Source organism: Raphanus sativus, chromosome 7, assembly GCF_000801105.2.
Source record: "Raphanus sativus cultivar WK10039 chromosome 7, ASM80110v3, whole genome shotgun sequence".
In the NCBI taxonomy this organism is placed as follows: domain Eukaryota; kingdom Viridiplantae; phylum Streptophyta; class Magnoliopsida; order Brassicales; family Brassicaceae; genus Raphanus; species Raphanus sativus.
This window is the reverse complement of record NC_079517.1, coordinates 16,601,587-16,616,994: the sequence shown is the minus strand read 5'-3', so window position 1 is coordinate 16,616,994 and position 15,408 is coordinate 16,601,587. Positions and strand designations below refer to the sequence as shown.

The window sequence follows — 15,408 nt, the reverse complement described above, 5'->3', positions numbered from 1 at the left end:
AGTTCACTATTGGCTTGCTAAAGCTTCGTGCTGATAACGTGTTTGAGTAAAGAATAGAAGAGAAGAGAAGAGAGGATTTGGTGTGTCTTATTCCATGAATAATGAACTCCTTATATAGTGATACAATGAGAGAGTTTAGCTTGGAGACAAGTACAAGTAAATCTTGGCGAGCAAGACTTCCTATAATCGACATCATAATAAATGTAAATATAACACTCCCCATTTTTCGTATGTGTCCAAATTCTTGACATCATAATATCTTTTATTGGCAATTATTCTTTAATTTCTGGATCGTTCGAAATTGTTGCTATCCACCATCTCTAGATTTCAGAAATATCTAGATTTTCTAAAAACTTGTAAATGAATGTGACCCATACCTATTTGAGTTTTTGTGTGTTTATCAAAGCTGTGTGAACTACTATTTCACCACCTCACTGTATTTCATCTGCGTAATCTATATTTGTAAAAGCTCCACTGACCAATATCCTACTATTGAATTATCTTTCCCTAAACTTAATCACCAGTTTCCATGTTTTTGATCCTATAACTTATTCATGTTTTTAATTAAAACAAAAAAATAAAGAAGCACATATTTTTATATATGTGAATATGAGATCAAGGGTGCAAGGTGCAATCACCTTTTTTATGAAATTTATGTTAAACAATATGGAGTATCATTTTGTGAATAATGTGACATTAGCTACTGCTTATACCATGTTTGTATATATATATATATATATATATATATATATATATATATATATATCAATTTTCATTTGCTCTTTTATTTTCAACTTATTTTGATTAAATATTATTTTACATTTACATGACATACTGATAACAATAAACAAAAAGTGAAAACAAAGAAATACATAAGCAAAATCTATAAAAAATTAAGCAAATAATTAATTATATTTAGTTTTCTTGTTTTATTTATTTATATTATAATCATTACTTAGCCAATGTCATAATAACAATAGATTTCAAGAATAAATAAAAAATAGTATACATAATGTCTTCTGTTTAAAATGTACAATACCTTGATTTAATTGGTATTTCTTTTTGTTTTGATAAAGATGTTATCTATTTGCGTTGAACTTAACATTTTACGTTTGTCCCTTCTGTATAGATTAATTAACTTTAAAATTTTAGATTTATGATAATAAACATATAATAACAATATTATATATTTGGAAATGTAAAATAAATAATATAGTGACCATAGAAGAATAATCCAAATAAATATACCGTCCAAAAGATGAATAGTCTTGGCATGTTGTTGGTATACAACGGCAGATACACCTATACAACACATGCATATAATAGAATTAAATTTAAATAACTAAATATTATGTAATTATATATAACAAACCTTCCATCCAACTTCTATTGTGTTCAGATTGTTTGTACATATGAACAGATTACACGATAGAATGGGTTCAAATATCATTAGATTGTTTTCATGATAACTATTAATAGCTTATACCAATGTTTGTATATATATATATATATATTGTGAGTTTACAGGACATAATTGATGACAATAAATTGATAAAAACAATTGAAAGCAAAGAAATATATAATCAAAAATCAAGAAACATTAGCAAAATATAAGCAAAATAATAAGTTATATTCATTTTTTTTGATGAAATGTGAAATTTATTGATCTTGTACAAAGAATAAGTTATATTCATTTTGCTTGTTGTATTTGTTTATATTCTAATTATTACATAGCCAAAATTATAGTAAAAGAAATTTCAAGATTACATATTAAATAATTTAACAAACATAATCTATACACTTGAAGGTTAACCATATCAACATATCAACTATGCACTAAACCCGCGGCTTCATGGAATGATGGTTAGGTGGTTTGAAGCACATGAGAATGCTTATTAGATACTGAGTAGTGAGTAGATTCAGCTTCTTATATTTTTCCAAGATGATCAATAAATTTAACATTTCATAAAAAAAAGTATTATTATTTGAGAAGTCAGTTTCTTTTGTATCATCTCACCTTGTTTTTTTAATAATTATTAATTACAATGCTATCCTTAATGAATTATAAAATATAATTAATACAATTATTAACATTTTATCTTCTCTTTTGATAATCTTTGTTATTTTAAAAATTTTACTTCAGTTTCATTTTTCTTATATTGGTTTCCAAATCACATATATAAAAGGTAATATCTATAAAATAAAATGTGGTCATATATATATATATATATATAAAATATATAAAATATATACATATATATATATAAAATAAAAATAATCAATTAATTAAAAAACAAAATAAATAATACCTCTTTTAAAATCTTTCGTCAGAATGAAAATATAGAGGATCTTGTATGTACGTGAATGTATGAATGTGTTGTACTAACATTTCTATCTTCTCCTTTTTATTTTATACTCATTTTTACGCGGTTTTGGGATGAAATCCACTACCACCGAGTGCGTTACCCAATGAAAGCGTTTTTCTGAGTATTTTTACTTTTCTGAAAAATGCACTTGGATAACCTACCTATTTATGGTAACGCGAATCAAAAAAGAAAAATAGCTGATTGGTGACTTTTTGCGGTTTTTCGATTTTTTTTGTTAAAATCCGCACCCGCATTGTCACCATTCATTACCCTAGAATATCATATTCGACCTCTTTTACTTTTTACAGTGCTTTGTTTTTTCAATTAATAATGCTTAGTATAAAGAAAGATACTCTTTAATAAAATGCTTTGTCATTCTATATAACGTCCACTTTCAACTTACAAAATACGCTAATCTTCATTTCTTCATCTTTCTTTAATCATCTCTCAACTCAAACTCAGAATGAGCTGGTTTCGTTTTCTCTTGTGTCTCGTCATTGTATGTTCTCCCTCTGCCTCTCCCGCCGGCTCTCCCACCGTCAAGGACCATTGTGGAGAGTGTAAGTTCTCCTTCTTTCGACATCTAATGATGACAATAAATTGATAAAAATAATTGAAAGCAGAGAAATATATAATCAAAAATCAAGAAAACATTAGCAAAATAATTAGTTATATTCATTTTTTTCTGATGAAATGTGAAATTTATTGATCTTGTAAAAAGAATAAGTTATATTCATTTTGCTTTTTGTATTTTTTAATATTCTAATTATTTCATAGCCAAAATTATAGTAAAATAAATTTCAAGATTACATATTAAATAATTTAACAAACATAATCTATACACATGAAGGTTAACCATATCAACATATATAATCTCTATAGTATTATTATTTGAGAAGTCAATTTCTTTTGTATCATCTCACCTTGGTTTTTTAAAAATTATTAATTACAATGCTATCCTTAATGAATTATAAAATATAATTAATACCATTATTAACATTTTATCTTCGCTTTTGATAATCTTTGTTATTTTAAAATTTTACTTCAGTTTCATTTTTCTTATATTGGTTTCCAAATCACATATATAAAAAGGTAATATCTATAAAATAAAAATGTGGTCATATATATATATATATATATATATATATATATATATATATATATATATATATGTGTGTGTGTGTTGTGTGTGTGTGTGTGTGTGTGTGTGTGTGTGTGTGTGTGTGTGTGTTTAATTGATTTCCTGAAAAGGAAAATTCATAAAACATAATATAAAAACAAATAATTTTTCCTATCAAAAATTTCTCAAAGAACATAGTAGATATTAAAAATTACTAAATTTAAGTTTTCTATCAACCAATATATTTAATAAACTAAAGATTTTTTAACTAACATAAATTTATAACTTTATTGAACTAAAACTATTATACATAGTTACCTAACTAAGGTGGTATTAGGTGGACATCCCGCAGGCATGTACAAGCCTTAATATGATTTTTAGCTTGATGTATATATTTTTATGATTCAACATTCGTGGTTTAATATTTGAGTCTTTTTAAGCATTATTTACTTTTCATTCTAATCATTCAAGATTGATATTTAAATTTATATATGTATGCAATAAATAATTCATGCATGTTGATATGTAGTATTCAAACGGTATATACTTTTTTGGTGATCAATGAAATATAAGTAGTTATAGATTCAAAGTTCAATGAAATTAAATAAATTGACTTAATTGTTTAACATAACTTAAATAAAGAGTCTAAAAAAAACATTGATCCCATTTTAGTTTTCGGCACCTCGATAACTTCAGTCTGATGATTCTTAGTCCTATTCATTTGTGAAGAAGAATCCATGCGTAAAGTTATCAACACTATAATATGATACTTTAAAACTTAAATAACTAGTATATAAGATACTAGTATATAAGATACCTTGATCGTAGTTTATTATCTTCAGACACATCATAGTTCCACAGTACTTGGTTATATTCGTCGAAACCTGTAAGAGTAACTAAACATAGAGGTAAATCTAATAGTAAATTTTATTGTGGGTTATACTTAATATTTAAAATAAATACAAAAAAGAATACCATCTAAGAATTGATTAATATGCCAAAATGATCTTAAACATATTTCAGGTTCTCTCCATTGTTGAGCATGAACTTGTTGTCTCTCAAACTGAACGACAACGTAATGCTACAATAAAACATTACTTTTCAGATAAAAAGTGTTATCATTTACATCATCACTATTTATGGATTGTCTTCTTCCAAATACAAAATTTAAATTATTATAAATAGATATTGACATGTAAATATAGATCAGTTAATCCCCTATATATTAATCATGGAACATTACAACATGTTTTGTAGCCACTTGTCATCACTATGATGATTCTCAGAAATCCTTAGAAAAATATGTTGGTCCATATACATATATATTATACTTTTTATTAAACTAATTATCATATTAATTAGTAGTCTTAAATTCTTTCCTTAAATAAAAGCTACGTAAGTTTATTTCCTTAAATAAAAGCTACGAAATTACCTAATATGATTAACGTATATATGATAATTAATGATTACAAATCAAAAAAATTTGTATCCTCTACATTTTATTTTAATTAATATTATAAAAAAATCACTTAAACATATTTTAAAAAAATAGATTTTTCATATATGTTATATTTTGAATTTTTTAAAACGTCTATAAACTACCAAAAATTGTAAGATGTTATTAAGATGATATTTTTTAGAACAGAACCTGATCCGAAACGAAATATTTTGAATATCGAATATATCGAAACCAGATTTATATACTTAAATATATTAATTATTTTAGAATTTAATATCTAAAAGAACATAAAAATATATAAAATGTTATTAAGTTGTCCAAAATACTTGAAAATATTTACAAATAGTTAAAAATACATGATTAAAATAGTTAAATGATATTCAAAATACCAATACTTCAAATATCTATTGATTTCTTATCCGAATATTGAAGCTAACCAAATTTTATGTTAAGTTTAAGTATTTTAGCTTGCATTATACACATTTATATGTTATAAATAATTTTTTATTTTTATATTTTGAGAAATTTAAAGTATATACAAATTTTTTTTTAATAAAATAAAATGAGTTATCTGAGTTCAAATCCAAACCGAATCCGCAGATCCGAACCGGATCAAACTCACAAAAAATCGAAACATAACTGGACCGAACCAAACCAAACTGAACTAAATGGTATCCGAATGTCCACCCCAAATCAAATGTAAAAAAAATCTTGATAACAAGATGCATTCTAATTGTAATATTTCAATACAACATATTTTAAAAAACTCATCCCGCGCATGGCGCGGGTTATCATCTAGTATAAATATATATAAAATTACTTGGTATAGAAGGAGGTGAAGTCAATTGAATTGAAATTTCAGTTGTTTTAAAATGAACTACATAAGGATACAACTACATAAGAACAAATTAACACGTTTTTCTCCATTCAAAAGTTAAACGCATCTATAATGATTATCCTACCAATAGCATAAACATTGTTATCTTTATTCTATATTACGTTTTTTTTATCACAAGCGATACAAGTCTTACCGTTAAACTCTGGTAAAATAGTTGATGCTTTTTAACCATCGTGCATGTTCGAAGGATCAATTCTCTGGAAGTCGTAAAACGGAATATCGAATAAAGAAAGCGTTGATTGTGATATGGAGTGCAAGTCTTTTGGGTACTCATAAGATTTTCTGAAGATTTTATGATACAATTTAATTCTTTATAAATGTAAACAATAATAACATATGGAAATTGAATATTTTGTTTTCATATTCTATTATTGTTTCATCATAAAAATAAGGAATAACAGATTACTCAGGGAAGAGTTATGAAACTTATCGCAGAAAGTAGAAGCTACATTGGGCGGTTTACATATTACTCACAAGTACCTTGTGATGGATCGTCGAGCTCTGATGGATCAGGCTCAGCCCAATCATATGACTTCACATGCATTGAATCATACACGGGCTTACTTACCACTTTCATGCAAACAACAATAGCATATGGAAATTCAATATTTACTAGAACTTGTTGATTGAATACATATTCGAAACAGTAATAGTTAAATCTTCAAAGGTATAATAGGAACACAATATATACATATATTTTGGGGTTTTTTACATCAAAAGACTATTTTATTACTCAAACTTGATATCTTATGATATCTTAAATTTTGAATATGCTATGTATCATAATATCATTCAGAGGGTCAATTGTATTCAAATGTTAAATATCAAGTACAATTTGGTATTGTTGTTTTAATTGTTTGAATTCTATATTTACTTTTAGTTACATTTTGTTACAAAGCAAATGAAACTTTAAACAATATAAAATGAATGTAGAAAAATAATAATAATTAAATATTAAAAAAATATCTTTCTCTCCACTTTAGTCTGTTTTGTAACTGATCGTTGATCTTTAACATCAATTTTTTTGTTGTCATTCTTTGACTTTGGTGTCCGTGTGTCCGCCAGAGATATTCAGAAAAATCTTTAGCACTTGTAAGCAGTAGAGACTGCATAAGGAATTTAACTAAATCAGAAAAAATAAATCATAATATGAATTATTTTGATATATAAAGAAATATACATATCATAATGTCTTGATCATTCATATAACAGTCCACAACATAAGGTGAGTTTCCAAACTTATTATTGTCGTCTTTGAGTGAGATCTTAAAAACAATTATCTTCTCAACAATGGAATCAAGCAACTTATGATAAACTGGTAAGTGATCAAGCTGAAAGAATACAAAAATTACATAATATATTATAATCACACTGAAATTAATATATACTATATAAAATTACAGCCAATAATCAGTAGATCTTGCGAGGAAATTTTCATCAATTTGATCGAATATCAAAAAACCTCGTCTCATCATAATTGTCATGTCACAGCCACCTACGTTGCACGGAAACGTTGTTGTGGCTACGATTCCCGCTCCGGAAGCGGAAACGGGATCGGAGGCGTCCGGAATCGTTTGGAATCGTGATAGAATCGCGATTCTAGAAAAGATGAATATGGAAGCGCAGAGGAAGCTCTGATTCTGACTTGGAAACGCATGATTTAATGAGTCGGAATCGTCCAACAATGTAAATTACTTGACAAAGACTCGCACTTGTATAACTACTGAAACTTATCGTGTGTGAAAAAGTACTTTGTTTTATGACTTCTTTCAAAAGAAGAAGAAGCAATTAGGTTATTCAAGTTACACGTGTTCTTAAATTATAGTTTTTATTTGAATTCTTGTTTTAATCAACATTAAAGAATAAATAAACATGGGTATTATAATATTATGGCTAATGGTCTAAATTTACCATAATGATGCATTTTCATGAATTAACATGAGAAAAAACTAACGTTTGTTTGATAAAGAATAATATACTTTTTGTATTTCTATAATATGTAATACATATTACAAAACACTAACTTAAATTTCAAATTTTATTTATACATATTATAACTCAAAAACATTAAAATATTACCAGTAAAGTGATACTTATTTAGATTAATAATAGTAATTATATATATATATATATACATATATATTAAAACGTTTCCAACACGTTCCCGCTTCCTAAAAATTTATAAAATATCGATTCCGCGTTTCCGAACGCTTCCGCTTCCACGTACCCGCTTCCGATTCCATGCAACATCACAGCCAACTAATATCTAAATACATAAAATTATTACTTTGCAAATGTAAGATACTTAATTTATAATGTTACACAATTAAACAAACATATTTAATAGTATGATACCTTGGATAAACTAAATTAACATCGCCACATGTCTTACAATTGTATTTCGGTTGAGTTCCATCATCATCCGAAAATTCACCATATTTCTAATCTTTAAGATTATATATTTTGCATACCAAATAATACCAATTTATGGAAATATCAATCCATTTGATGGTTATGTATGAAAAAAATAATAAGAAAATGGTTGTAAACAGAAACACATTCAATTAATACTTACTAATGTTGACTCTAATATACCGGATAAAGTCTTACGAGGATTTCACGAAAAAATACATTGTGGATATCCAAAAAATTACCATATGATATCTGGACAAAACATAATCATAAGTTGAATATAAATGTCTATTTCTGAAACTATCCACATGTTCAGTATTAGGATCAAACTATATTTTCAGGGCACTAAAAACATTAGATATGCTTATCTCACATTTAAAAAACTAGGAAACAAAATGTTATACCTTTGTAGGATTTGACTGACATACTAGTTGTAGTGAAATAGTTGGCATCCATGTTTTACAAAAACTTTGTAGAATGCCAACACCACTTGGTGTCATCCTTATTAGTCAATAATTTTTTTATTTTAGTTCATAAGAATTTTATTTGCGCTAACACAAAACTGTTATTACTTACCAAGCGTTAGTATATATCAACTACATATGTAGAGCCAAAAATATTAGCTTAAATTGTGTTATTTAGTAACATTATAGTATAACACATTTGTTTGATCTCTTTGTAGATTTGTTATTACCATTTACATATATCTTAATCTTCTAACAATCTATCTTATTAAAACAGAAACATTCTGTTGGACCTAACATTTATTTTGTAAGTTTTTAAATTAAATACACCTTTATATTTATAGTTAAACCTACATTAAATCATTAATGTTCCTTTTTTTATAGTAATATCCATGTTTCCAAACAATATACTTATTTCTTTTTATACTATTATCAATGTTTCCAAACAATATATTTATTATACTACTATCAACGTTTCCAAAACAATACAATAATTAATCTTAGTTATTTTATATCCATCATTTTCTCTTTAAAATTTTGTAGAAACGTCATAATTTCATAAATTACAAAATAATAAAATTTAAAGTTGGATTATAAGATTACAAATTATTAAACTATTACAATTTCAATCAAATTAGATTACATATCGGTCATCCATTAGTTCAATCGGTTAGTCTCGGGTTTTAGTGACTTTTTAATATGAATATTTTAAAAAACTAAATTGAATTGTTAAATCTTCGGATTAACCGGTATAATCACAATCGGGTTGAATTTAAAAACACTGATTTAAATGCAAAAAATATTTTAAATACACACGCTTTAAAAGTTAACAAAATATTTGTTAAGTTATTAGTGAAAATTTTCATCGTAAAATATTCCGCGCTTCCAAAGCGCGGGTCAAGATCTAGTATATATATATATGGAACCGCTAAGTGTAATTGTATCATTTATAAATATTTACCTTTTACTTCCATGAACCCACTCAAATATATCACTACTAAGATGAGACTGCGATTGAGATGAAACTAGACCAGATTACATGTATTTCAATACATATCGGCTAAACAGCACATCAATAGTAATTAATTGGCAGCTAATAAATATGTTAATATTTCTCAGTCAATTATTGGACATGAATACTTTTCACTTGGTATAAAAATGAGTTTCACAAATCGCTAACACATTACTTATCTAAAATGAAGACAACCAAGATATTAACGACTTGTTTTGTCACCTTTGGTATTCATCATTGTTCACTTTTATGTAATATCAAATGAAGGATAGTATTATACAAGTCCTGAGGATCATAAGTTGTCCACGATGCCTAGAAATGTGTCTTGTAAAATTTTGACATGATTTATATTTTTCACTTCTTATCAAGTGGGCTGGTGGTCTAAGACCTTTATTGTATCTTAGTTTGTTAGGTTTGAGCATGGGCTGGGGCACTTTTTATTTTTAATTTCTGTTTCCGGAGAAAATATATTTTTACCCTTGTATTCTATCTTAACTATGCTCCTCTGTGGTTTTAAAGGTTTCCTCTGGTATTTTTTCTATCTTTCCTCTCTCCTCTTTCTCTTTTCTCTCAAAAGTTGCAGAAGGTGTTCTTCGTATTTTGCTCCGGCGTTGGCTTATCCGGCGTCGGAAGCTTCCTTTTCTCCTCGATCTAGTTTTCTTTTTGCTTCCTGTCTCTAAAGAGATCCATCTTCGATATTTTTTGGGATTCTGGGTGTTTCACCGCCGATGAGTGGTTCTTCTCTGTGAAGGGCTAGCTTCGCCGGCGTCTTGAGCTTTCTGGTGTTCCGACGAGTTGGTGTGAGCTTGGTAGAGCAAGGGAGTCGGCTTTTTGTTGGTGTCACCGTCAGATCTGGTTTTCTCCTTCAGCCTTTTGCGGTGTTCTCCTTGTTACGGCGGTGCGCGAGGTTCACGATGGATTTGTCCAGTGTTCTTGTCACCATTTCTTATTCAAAGTTGGGTCTTTGTGGTGGAGTGGAGCTGAAGCTTGCTCGTTCCATTCGTTCAGGGGTTTAGTCATAGTGGAAACCCATCTTTTGTATTTTCAGCTTTGGTAATCTGCGTTTTGATAGGGCTCTTGTAACTTTGGGTTCGTGAGTCTTGATCAATCTGGCCATGGTGTAAGCGTCGTGATGGTTGTGACTTAGCAGGTTTTGTTCTAGAGGTAGTGTGTCTTATGGTTGCTAGCGGTTTTGTTCTTCTCCTATGAGTGTTGGAGAGGTTGGCAAGGCTTCATAGTGGTGTTTGAGTGAGCTTCTTCTTTGATCGTAAAGGTTTTATTTATCCAAGGCGTGTGGACCGAGCAGCGAGTTCCCCTTGTCGAGTTATGAAGTCTCTGAGTCTTAGTCTTATCGTTTGGCGGGCGAGGCAGCAGCGATAAGTTTGTTTGGGTGAAGAAGTGGAAGGTACCGGGTGGCGAGCAATATGCAGCAGCGGTAATTCCCGACCATTGACATTTGCTCTCTTTTAAAAATCTGCTAGGTGTTCGAAGTGGCTTTTGTGGATGTTATCCTTGCTTTTGGTGTTAGTATCGATTTAGTTTGTATGTTTTATGTTTGTTCTGAAGTCACCCGATGTGGTTTTAGTCGTCCCCAGTGTGGGCTCTAGCTGCCGCTTTTTATGGGCTCTTGTTTATGGGGCTATTTCGTTTTGCCGCCAGCTTGTGTATGGTATTGCTATTTGGCATATGAATGAATTTCAATTTGGAAAAAAAAAAAAACTATGCTCCTCTGTGAATTAGTTGATCTAATTTTCGCTGACCTTCATTTTTTTTCTTTCGATTTCACCATTGTTACATGTTTTTTGGTGTTTTACCTAATTATATAGCATCCTTATGACGATAACTAAGATTTGGAATTCTGAAATTTGCAAGCTCTTATGAATTGGTCAACTCGGTTTTGATAAAATTAAACGGGGATTTGCACATTTCCTCAGCCAAGGTAAACATAACACGGCCACTGCCTAGCTACGCCAACTACCACCATTTTCCATGGTCATCTATCCATTACACAATTATCCATCGTATTTTCATGTCAAACGCCGCATTTTAGAACATAACTTATAAAACTAAATTTGTAGTATAATAATTTTGTTTATTTTTAGGCTACACTACCGAACAATGAAACAAATAACAGTACAAGCATATTTTTGATTCAAAAAATTTGTGGAGGAAGATGATCTTGTACATGTTAAATAAAAAAAATATGTGGCAGGACTACGGTAAAAACGAAGTTATGAAATATATAGCAAAATAATTTACACTTCACAAAAGAGGGATGAAGTTAGGAATTCATAGATGATTTTTTTTATATACATTTTGCGATATTGTTTTTTCTTTTTAACAAACATTTTGCGATATTGTTATAGACCTAATTGTCTCTTTTAAAAAGAGAAGAAAATCATTTGTTGAACACAAGAAAATCCTTTTATTAATTTAAAATAGTTCGTGGAAAGAACGTTTAGGCTTCATAATTATGGGCCTTATATAATGGGCTTTAGGCCCATTTATAGATACATTGGATACGTATATATTATTTTATTAATATTTGACTCTTGGTGGTGTTGAGTAGGTAAAGGTGAGTGTGCTTTAAAAACCTCCCCACCCTGAGTGTCTGTGTGACCCTAATTTGCTCAGCGCAGACATCATACTGAGACTCAAAATGGCGGCTGCGACTTCATCCATCGCTCCTTCCCTCTCATGCCCATCTCCTTCTTCTTCCTCCAAAACCCTAAGGTCCTCGAAAGCCACAACCTTTGCTTTCCCCAACATCGGTTCCCTCTCGTCTACTTCAAAGTCTCTGAGGTCCCTCACTGCCACCGCCGCTGGAAATGGTGTCGGATCTTCCTTATCCGCGCGAATGGTTGCGTCCTCAGCGGTCAGAGCACCTATGTCTCTCGACTTTGAGACGTCTGTGTTCAAAAAGGAGAAAGTGTCTCTTGCTGGTCACCAAGAGGTTCTTATTCTATAAAAAGATCTTCTCTTTTTTGGGTACATCGTTTTGTGATTGTTGCTGATATTTGAGGTTTTTTTGGTTATGTTTGTTTTTAGTACATTGTGAGGGGAGGAAGGGACTTGTTCAAGCATCTTCCTGATGCTTTCAAAGGGATTAAGCAGATTGGTGTCATTGGCTGGGGTTCTCAGGTATAACTGTGCTTTCCTTTATCAATCTGTTTCTGGATTTAACAACTTTTGGAGAGTTTTTTTTTTTGTTGTGTTAACTGATAATCTGTTAACTTCGTTTTTCTCCAATGAGCTTGAAAGCGAGTGTCATCTAAGTTAATTTATTTACTATGGATAGTTGAGAATGTTTCTTGACTACTGAATGAAAGTGTTTTCATTTTCATGCTTTTTTGGTAAATTTGAGTTGGAACAAAGAAGTTGTATACTAAAGTTTCATGTTTGATAGGGACCTGCTCAAGCTCAGAATTTAAGGGATTCGCTTGTGGAGGCAAAGTCTGACATTGTTGTTAAGGTAACTCCCGACTCATGTGTTGGTTTTCTTACTTTTGTAGCTTTTTACTGTTATTTCGAAGCTTTACCCTGACTTGTTTTCTTTTATTTTTTTAATACGAATATGTAGATTGGGCTCAGAAAGGGCTCTCGCTCATTTGAGGAGGCACGTGCTGTTGGCTTCACCGAAGAAAGTGGTACTCTTGGTGATATATGGGAAACTATCTCTGGCAGCGATCTTGTGCTACTTTTGATCTCTGATGCTGCTCAGGCTAGTTCATTTTAGAATCTTCATCATCCTGAAATTTTGCTCATTCGTTATATATACATTTCATTTTAATGGATCTTGTTTTTTTTTTGTTTTGCAGGCTGATAACTATGAGAAAATATTCTCCCACATGAAGCCAAACAGCATTCTCGGTTTGTCACACGGGTTTCTACTGGGGCATTTGCAGTCCATGGGACTTGATTTCCCAAAGAACATCAGCGTGGTAGCTGTTTGCCCTAAGGGAATGGGTCCATCTGTTAGAAGGCTTTATGTCCAGGGAAAAGAAATCAACGGTGCTGGAATCAACGCCAGTTTTGCAGTCCACCAGGTTTTCTATCTCTCTCCCTCTCTCTGTTGCTATTATACCTCTTGTGTTCATTCTTTTAATTATTGATGTGACCTTCTGTTTGCAGGATGTTGACGGTAGAGCCGCTGATGTTGCTCTGGGATGGTCAGTAGCACTTGGTTCCCCTTTTACTTTTGCTACTACTCTTGAGCAAGAGTACAAGAGTGACATCTTTGGAGAAAGAGGTGAGTTTTGCAACTCAACTTATAAACTGTTTTTCTGTAGCTAAATCGTACTCTGTTTAAAACCTATCTTCTTTTCTTTTGTTGATAGGCATTTTGCTTGGCGCTGTCCACGGAATCGTGGAGTCTCTGTTCAGAAGGTACACCGAAAATGGAATGAGTGAAGACTTGGCTTACAAGAACACTGTAGAGTGCATCACAGGAAATATCTCGAGAACTATATCTACCCAGGTTAGTAGGTAGACATTTTTAGAGGGACCAGGATTGTTCCAAACCCGTTACTGATGAATTTGTGTAATTCAGGGAATGTTGGCTGTCTACAACTCCTTGTCTGAGGAAGGCAAAAAGGACTTCGAGACTGCATACAGTGCATCCTTCTACCCTTGTATGGAGATCCTCTACGAATGTTACGAGGATGTAGCAGCTGGCAGCGAAATCAGGAGCGTTGTCTTAGCCGGTCGTCGCTTCTACGTAAATACTTCTCATTCTTTTGTACATTTACTCAAACACACAGTTTGTCTTGCAGGAATTGTAATGGTTTTTTTCTCGACTTGTAACAGGATAAGGAGGGCTTACCTGCATTCCCAATGGGAAAGATTGATCAGACAAGAATGTGGAAGGTCGGTGAACGCGTCAGGAAGTCCAGACCAGCTGGTGACTTGGGTCCTTTGTATCCCTTCACCGCTGGAGTTTACGTTGCTCTTATGATGGCTCAGGTACATGTCTTTTTGTTTATATTCGTTTGGTTTCTGTTTAGATTCTCTACTATTCAGAAAACATATATGTTTATATCTAAATCTTGGTTCTTGCCGGTCTTATGTAGATTGAGATCTTGAGGAAGAAGGGTCACTCCTACTCGGAGATCATCAACGAGAGTGTGATTGAGTCTGTTGATTCTCTGAACCCGTTTATGCACGCTAGAGGAGTGTCCTTCATGGTGGACAACTGCTCGACCACGGCAAGATTGGGATCGAGGAAATGGGCACCACGGTTTGACTACAACCTGACACAACAAGCTTTGGTGGCTGTGGACAATGGTGCACCAATCAACAAAGACTTGATCAGCAACTTCTTCGCTGATCCAGTCCATGGTGCTATCCAGGTCTGTGCGGAGCTCAGGCCCACCGTGGATATCTCAGTGCCTCAAGATGCAGATTTTGTTCGACCAGAGCTGCGTCAGTCCAACTGAGTGAAGGGTTTGAAATGTTATCAGTCTCTTTCAATGTAATCGTGTTTTGAAGAAAGACAATGGTCTTTGGAAGTTGTAGGCGTGAATGAATGTTTTTGTTTGGACTACTTGAATAATAATGATGTTTCGAATTCCACTAATGGGATCTTCTGTTATGTTCTCTCGACTTTGGTAAAATCTTGTTGAAATTTTTTTAGAGAAGCTAATCATTAATATTTGGGATTTAAACTGCCAAAAATTGT

At 31.2% G+C, this 15,408-nt stretch overlaps 1 protein-coding gene across 1 annotated transcript; it reads left to right on the top strand.

Moving 5' to 3' along the window:
• Positions 1-12,322: 12,322 nt before the first annotated feature.
• LOC108817341 (ketol-acid reductoisomerase, chloroplastic) lies at positions 12,323-15,326 on the top strand. Its single transcript, XM_018590001.2, has 10 exons — positions 12,323-12,684; positions 12,780-12,872; positions 13,138-13,203; positions 13,312-13,452; positions 13,550-13,777; positions 13,863-13,980; positions 14,069-14,208; positions 14,281-14,448; positions 14,538-14,693; positions 14,801-15,326. The coding sequence occupies exons 1-10, from the start codon at positions 12,391-12,393 to the stop codon at positions 15,164-15,166; spliced, it is 1,770 nt and encodes a 589-aa protein (XP_018445503.1). The 5' UTR covers positions 12,323-12,390; the 3' UTR covers positions 15,167-15,326.
• The last annotated feature ends 82 nt before the right edge of the window (positions 15,327-15,408 follow it).

What these genes read in the sequence shown, in the direction of transcription:
- LOC108817341 (XM_018590001.2), top strand. Translation starts at nt 12,391, where the DNA reads ATGGCGGCTGCGACTTCATCCATCGCTCCTTCCCTCTCATGCCCATCT. An exon ending in TGACATCTTTGGAGAAAGAG is followed by an intron (nt 13,981 to 14,068) that starts GTGAGTTTTGCA and finishes TTTTGTTGATAG; the next exon opens with GCATTTTGCTTGGCGCTGTC. An exon ending in TAGCCGGTCGTCGCTTCTAC is followed by an intron (nt 14,449 to 14,537) that starts GTAAATACTTCT and finishes GACTTGTAACAG; the next exon opens with GATAAGGAGGGCTTACCTGC.